At 30.1% G+C, this 7,147-nt stretch overlaps 1 protein-coding gene across 1 annotated transcript; it reads left to right on the top strand.

Annotated features, from left to right (window-relative positions):
- Positions 1 to 1,633: 1,633 nt before the first annotated feature.
- LOC100854172 (caffeic acid 3-O-methyltransferase) lies at positions 1,634 to 4,652 on the top strand. The gene is given in 5 exon segments (XM_003634113.3): positions 1,634 to 2,241; positions 3,289 to 3,599; positions 3,816 to 3,880; positions 4,220 to 4,474; positions 4,476 to 4,652. Coding segments are annotated over 5 exon segments (1,185 nt in total). The 5' UTR covers positions 1,634 to 1,825; the 3' UTR covers positions 4,614 to 4,652.
- The last annotated feature ends 2,495 nt before the right edge of the window (positions 4,653 to 7,147 follow it).

Raw genomic sequence — 7,147 nt, forward strand, 5'->3', positions numbered from 1 at the left:
ATTTTTATTAAATATTAAGAAATAAATAAATATCAATAAATTACTTTCAATATTTAGAAAAAGCAAAAAAATTTGACTTTTTCCGTTTAGTTAAAAAATCTAAAAAAATAACAAATAAGTTAAAAAAAAAAACACTTTAAAATCTAAAAAAAATTGCTTTGAAAAACGAATAACACATAACAATGTTTTTAGAAGCAAGTCTCAATTATTTTTGAATAGATTTTTATTTAAGAATTTAAATATAAAAAATAATTTTTCCACATTCATTCTTTATTAAGGTATCATTATTTTATGTACAATTTATAAGTTTTTAAAGAATCATAATGTATTTTAAAATGATATGCAAAAAGCATTTGAAAGCATATCAAATTGGTTCTTAAAAATAATATATTGTTTAAAAATAATTCTTCAACAAAAATTGATTTCTTAAGTGATATTTTATGACACTTTTGTTGATAGTTGTTTTATTAAAAGCACTTTTAATTTTATAAAGAAATATTCATAGTTTTCTAATAAAAATACAATTAATGAATAAACCACTAAAAATTGGATAGATAAATGATTACTTGGTAATTATTACCATAGAAATAGTAAAGGTTGTTGTGCATGCACATGGAAGAAAATTGAGAGAGAAAATTGCCTGATTTTCTACATATTTTTTTTTTGTCTTTATTAAGGAAAAGCATAGAGTTTTCATGTGGACTTTTTTTTATGCATGGAAAATTCACTTTATTTACATGGTCAAAGTTTATGTTTGGCTCGTGGAAAATACTAAGAAAAAAATATTAAAAAAATATTTTATATTTTTTATATTTTTATATTTGGTTTCATGATGAAAAATGTCAAATAAAATAAAATATAATTAAAATTAGTTACAAATTTATATATTTTAAAATTATTTAATTTTTATATAATAAAATAAAATAAGTGAAATAAGTTTGAAGAACTATATAAATATTTTTTATTTTTTATTCATTTTTTTATATTTTCTTTTCCTTCAAATTTTTGGAAACTAAACATATCTAAAAGAAAATAAAAACAAACTCTTCTTGCTTTCAAGCTAAAAGACATAAAATACTAGATGTATATTAGTTATAGTTTGGGAGTGAATCTAAAAGGATATGAAAATTGTTTTTTAGCCAAGCAATAAATTACTTTAATTAATATTATTGAAAATACTATAAAAAAATATATTTTTTTAATTATTTCTTAAATATTTTATCCATTTAAAAAAAATGCAAAAACTTAATAACTGGTTATGAGTTTAAACTTAACATCAAAATCATGATTTAGAAGCAATAATTTGTCTTGTTTTTATTTTTGTTTATAATCTATGTAGAAAATTATTATGTTAAAATGGATTAGAATTATGAAAATGTTTCAAAACAAAAATGAATTTGAGGTTTCGAAATGGTTGTTAAAATAAGTTTGATAATTAGAAAATTGAAAATGTATTATATTTTCACGTAATATCTTTTATTTATTTTTACTTGTTTTTTATCCATTATTTTAAAAAATAATTATATAAATATGAAAAGTAATTAGATAAAAAAGATAAAAATTGTTTTTGAAAACATGTTCAAAAATTTAGAAAATAGATTAGAGGCATTTCGCATTCTTAGTGGGGTACAATGAAAGAGAGTTGGTGAGGAAAGGACAGTGGAGCAAAGAAAGAGAAAAAGGGGGAAAAACAGAGGTTGGTGAGCACTTCCCGTTATATATATAACGGCCACCCAAAGCAGCTCATGCCCACACCCCCATCTTCTTCTTCTTCCTGTGATTCTGATTCTGGTTCTTGGGTTTTTCTTTCTTGTTGAAATTGAATATGGGTTCGACCAGTATGACCCCAACAACTATCCTAGAGTCAGATGAGGAGGCATCTCTGTTTTCCATGCAGCTCGTCAGTGCCTCAGTTCTCCCCATGGTCCTCAAATCAGCTTTGGAGCTCGACCTTCTTGAGATAATCGCCAAGGCTGGCCCTGGGGCGTTTGTCTCCACTTCTGAGATTGCTGCTCAGATCCCCACCCACAACCCAGAAGCCCCTGTCATGCTGGACCGTATCCTCCGCCTTCTTGCCACCTATGCTGTGGTCAAGTGCTCTCTTCGCAACCTCCCTGATGGAGGGGTTGAGAGGCTCTATGGGCTCGCCCCTGTCTGCAAGTACTTGACTAGGAACGAAGATGGGGTGTCTGTAGCCCCTCTTCTCCTCATGAATCAGGACAAGGTCCTCATGGAGAGCTGGTATCAATCCATTTTTTCCTCATCTTTCTGCTTCTCTAGATCCCCATTTTCTCTCCTCATTTTCTTATCCTAAAAGGAAATATTTTAAAGATTAATTGATTCAAAGGAAGGAAATGATACCAAAATTTGTAAATCTAACACATCTTTTTTACAATTTTTGACATAAATTTTCAACATTATTTATATTAAATTTAGTTTTAAAAGGAAAGCTTATTTAAAATATAAAAAAAATAAAAATGATAGGTATTTTTGTGCCAAATGGGTATTTTTTAGATTGAAAAAATATGAAAATTTAGATTTATAAATTAGGGAATTTTTCATCATTTTAATCAAATAACCCATATTTTTACCTAATGATATAATCTAGCACTTTAATCTTAGAAGATTTTGTGAAATTTTTTTAGTTTTATTCCTTTCTTTTATGAAGCATTGAATAGTGAAGCAATGGTTTGAGGTTTCGTGTGGAGAAGAAATTGAAAGAGATTTTCAAAGAAAAAAGTATAATAAATTTGTTGTGGTGTGTTCTTAAATAATTCCAACAGATGTGCACCACAAATTCCTTGAAGCTTGAGAATTGACACCCACTACACCCACCAAGAACCCACTCTTGTTTGTTTTCACATTTTCTGTTCTCTTGTTTTGGTGTTGGATGTGGATGTGGATGTGGATGTGGACCTGTACATCTCTCTAACCCATTGTTTTTTTATTTTATTCTTCACCCATCAGTTGGTAGATCATGTGCTTCTGAACTAACCAAACCCAGTTCCATATTTTTCTTCATTTTATTCTTCTTTTTGCACATGATATGACCAAGAGAATGGAGTTGAACAGATTGGAGTTGAACCCATTATGTGTGGGTCCACTGTAGAATAAGTAAACAGATTGGAATAGTTCTTCATACCAATCATTGAAGCCTACTTTACTTTTGTTAGCTTTTGAAGCTTTGGTTCTGGATTGGACTCAAACAACTTGTACAGGAAAAATTAGGTCTTGTAGGTTCTGTGGTTGGTGAAGATTGATTGGTATTCTTCTTTGTGCTAATTGTAGGTACTATTTGAAAGATGCAGTTCTTGATGGTGGAATCCCCTTCAACAAAGCCTATGGAATGACTGCCTTTGAGTATCATGGCACAGATCCTAGATTCAACAAGGTGTTCAACAATGGAATGTCTGGTCATTCCACCATTACCATGAAGAAAATTCTTGAAGCCTACAAGGGTTTTGAGGGCCTCACCTCAATTGTTGATGTTGGTGGTGGGACTGGAGCCACCCTTAACATGATCATATCCAAATACCCCACTATTAAGGGCATTAACTTTGACTTGCCTCATGTTATTGATGATGCCCCATCTTATCCTGGTACATTTCCACATCATTCTACAATTAATTCATCTGCATACCATCCTTCAAAGATAGTCATGGAGCTATCATTCTGATTGGCCAAAAGAGGGTTGAGTTTTAGTGGCAGAGTTGAAACCCCACTAACCATTTCCAATGATTTGCTGAGCTAGTGGATCTTATCCCTATGATCATCTTGTTCCTCTTATCAGTTTCTGCGGTTGAATTTGGCTGCAGGTGTGGAGAATGTTGGGGGAGACATGTTTGTGAGTGTCCCAAAGGGAGATGCCATCTTCATGAAGGTGAATTTGTGTTCTTTATATATCCTTTACTCTGTTACCTTCCGTATAGTCAAATTGGCATACTAGCATCTCAGTGGGAGCCAGTTATGAGAAAAGGGATGATGATCAACTTGTGGGTGTGCTTCCAAAGAGATTGAAGACATAGCTTTTTGAGATTGAATATGGTCCATATGAAATCACTACTAAATGATAATTAGCCTCTAAGATCATACTGATTCTACCTTCGATTATGCTAATGACCCGTCAAAATGAACATAAGATGAGGTCATATGAGATAGCAAGATGTGGTATATTTTGTACCTTCAATTATGCTAATGGATGTAAATTGTCTTCCTGCAGTGGATATGCCATGATTGGAGTGATGCTCATTGCTTGAAGTTCTTGAAGAACTGTTATCAGGCACTTCCAGACAATGGGAAGGTAATTGTTGCTGAATGCATCCTTCCTGTGGCCCCAGACACCAGCCTAGCCACCAAGGGTGTCGTCCATATCGACGTTATCATGTTGGCTCATAACCCTGGTGGAAAAGAGAGGACCGAGAAAGAATTCGAAGCCTTGGCCAAGGGAGCTGGATTCCAAGGCTTCAAGGTAGTGTGTTGTGCCTTCAACACTTGGATCATGGAATTTTGTAAAACTGCTTGAGCCTCTAGCTTTGTATCCATTGCAAGTTGTCTGTGAGTTTCCTGATTCTATATTGTGTCTTCTTTCACAAGTGGCTTTATACGGTGTATGAAGTTGTTATACAATGAAATAAGAAGCTAATTTTGTCAAATGAGATTAATATATAAAATAATGAAATTAAAATATAAAATAATAAAATTAAACTCGAGTATAAAGTAAATGTGAATTAAACTCTTTTGTATTAAAACTTTATTTATTAACATAAAAAAAATAAAAAAATAAAAAAATTTGGTTTTTTTGTCTTATTCAAATATCCTATTGACCCAACCACTCTTTTTGGGGCTTCTAGTGGAGTCTACTTGGCCCATAAAAATTGTACACGTCACCTATTAATCATATACACATCATTCAATTTGCTTACGTCAATGCAGATTCTAAATCCATTGTCAATTAAAAACACTATAAAATTGGTGATATCAACCCCACACCATTTGATGTCGTCATCACCGTCCAAAAGTAAGACTTTTGGAGCTATTAGCAGCTCAAAAGCATAAAAAATTGGTCAACATATTTAATAAGGTAGTTCATCACTTGCGTTATCAAAGATATACCTAAATTTCACTACTATTTTCATTTGTAATTCAGTCGTTGTGGCCTTTTTTTCTATATATTTTCTATCAACAACCAAATTTATTCATATCTTTTAAGAATTTAAAATTTGATTTTAATATAATACCTAATTAATAACATAATATTTTCCGAACAACTATTACACGAGACTTTCAAGCCAATTATACTTTTTCAGTAACATATTGAAAAGGCATCACTTACATACTAAGTTTTGACTACAGATCCATATATCTATATCTCGTGATACTTAAAAGTGTTTTTAATAAAAATATTTTTTATTGAAAGTATTTGTAGGAGAATCATCTATAAGTGTTTCTCTAAAAAATGTTATAAGTGATTTTTCATAATTTTAAAGTATTTCCTAAACTTTATCAAATTCTTCATTTATTATTTTTAAAAACATTTTTTAAACCAATAACGTTTCTTAGAACTACTGTTAAACATACTCTTAATCTTATTTATTTATATATCATATAATGATACAGGTTTTATCACATAGATTTAACAACTCAAATATGCAATTCAGTAGATATAATTTCCGTATCTTTCATTTTCTATTATATAAATATGAAAGGACAATCAAACAATAAAAATAGAATAAAAAAGGTAATGGTATTTTTCTTATTTTGATGTGACAAAAAGTTTGGTAGCAATATTCTAGACATCGATAAAATCCAAATATAGGAACATTATAAAAATATGTAGCTCGTTGGTAACTTTAAGTGATTCTCTATGTCAAATTCATTGAGTTAAGAATTAAGGTGTTACCTTTTGATAAACTACATGGCCATGAGATTTTGACCCCAAAATTTGCAATATCACTAAAGTTACACTAAAAGATAAAATGGAGATTATTTCCCCACATTATAGATTCATTCAATGTACTTCATTATCTATCATATAGAATTTAATTTCGTTTTGTTGTCTATGATTTGACATCAAGTATTTATATCATATTATATAACGTAAATTTTTTATTTTGCTTAGATATAATTAACTATAGTTCATTACTATAAATATAAGAAAATAAAAGAACATGGTCGAGTTTCGTTCATTGTACTTGATATATTATGAGATTTATGATATTATAATTCATTATTTCATGTAATCATCAAAACCATCGTTCGGTGTGGAACATGGACATTATAGTAAATAAAATTCTTAATAGTACATACAAAACAAGAAGACGATAAAAATGTATTGTTTTTTCATATTTATTTTACAACATTTATGACTTGGAAGAGTTTTTTAAACATTAAAATTAAGATTTTACACGAGTTTCAACATTTGTTTGTATGATTTTCTTGACTCTAATTACTTTTGTTTTTGTTCTTCTATTGTTAAAAACAAGAAGAGTTCGAGACTGAAGTCTTAGTTTGTATATACAAAACAAGAAAATAATGATTTTTATATTCGACTTACAAGACTCATTCATAGTTGCTGAGGTCATATGAATAATTGTTGATGATATCACAAGGGACCCTTGTGGCTGTTTATGTCAATATTCTCTGCATGTTCCCTTCTCCAATTGATGATTGAGATATCACATGCCTAGTTGCAGGAGTGGAAATCTTCAGCATGGTGGCTGCCTCATGCTATGACCTTTCAAAGATTACTCCCATTAAAACCTAACATCAAAATGATTGAAATTGGCTTATTAAAAAACAGTGATCATTGGTCATGTATGTAACCAACCCTCTTGCATGAGTTTTGGGCTCAATTCCCATGTTTTTCTCAACACGTGTAGTGGGGGAAAACATACTCCATCATGACATTGACATTGCAAGAGATCATCACTTACCGAAGTTTTCTGATTAATGAGTGATGTCGTATGCAATGTTTTAAGAATCACACCGATAATTGAATTGAAAAAGTTATTGATTTACGGTTCACTGATTAGACCAGTGATTAGAACGATTGAACTGATGATGTCATAAATAATAATTTATATATTATATAAAATTTTAAATAATTATAAGAAATTAAAATTATATATAATTAAAATTTTTGATAATA

The sequence above is a fragment of the Vitis vinifera genome, chromosome 16 (assembly GCF_030704535.1).
Source record: "Vitis vinifera cultivar Pinot Noir 40024 chromosome 16, ASM3070453v1".
NCBI classification, from domain to species: domain Eukaryota; kingdom Viridiplantae; phylum Streptophyta; class Magnoliopsida; order Vitales; family Vitaceae; genus Vitis; species Vitis vinifera.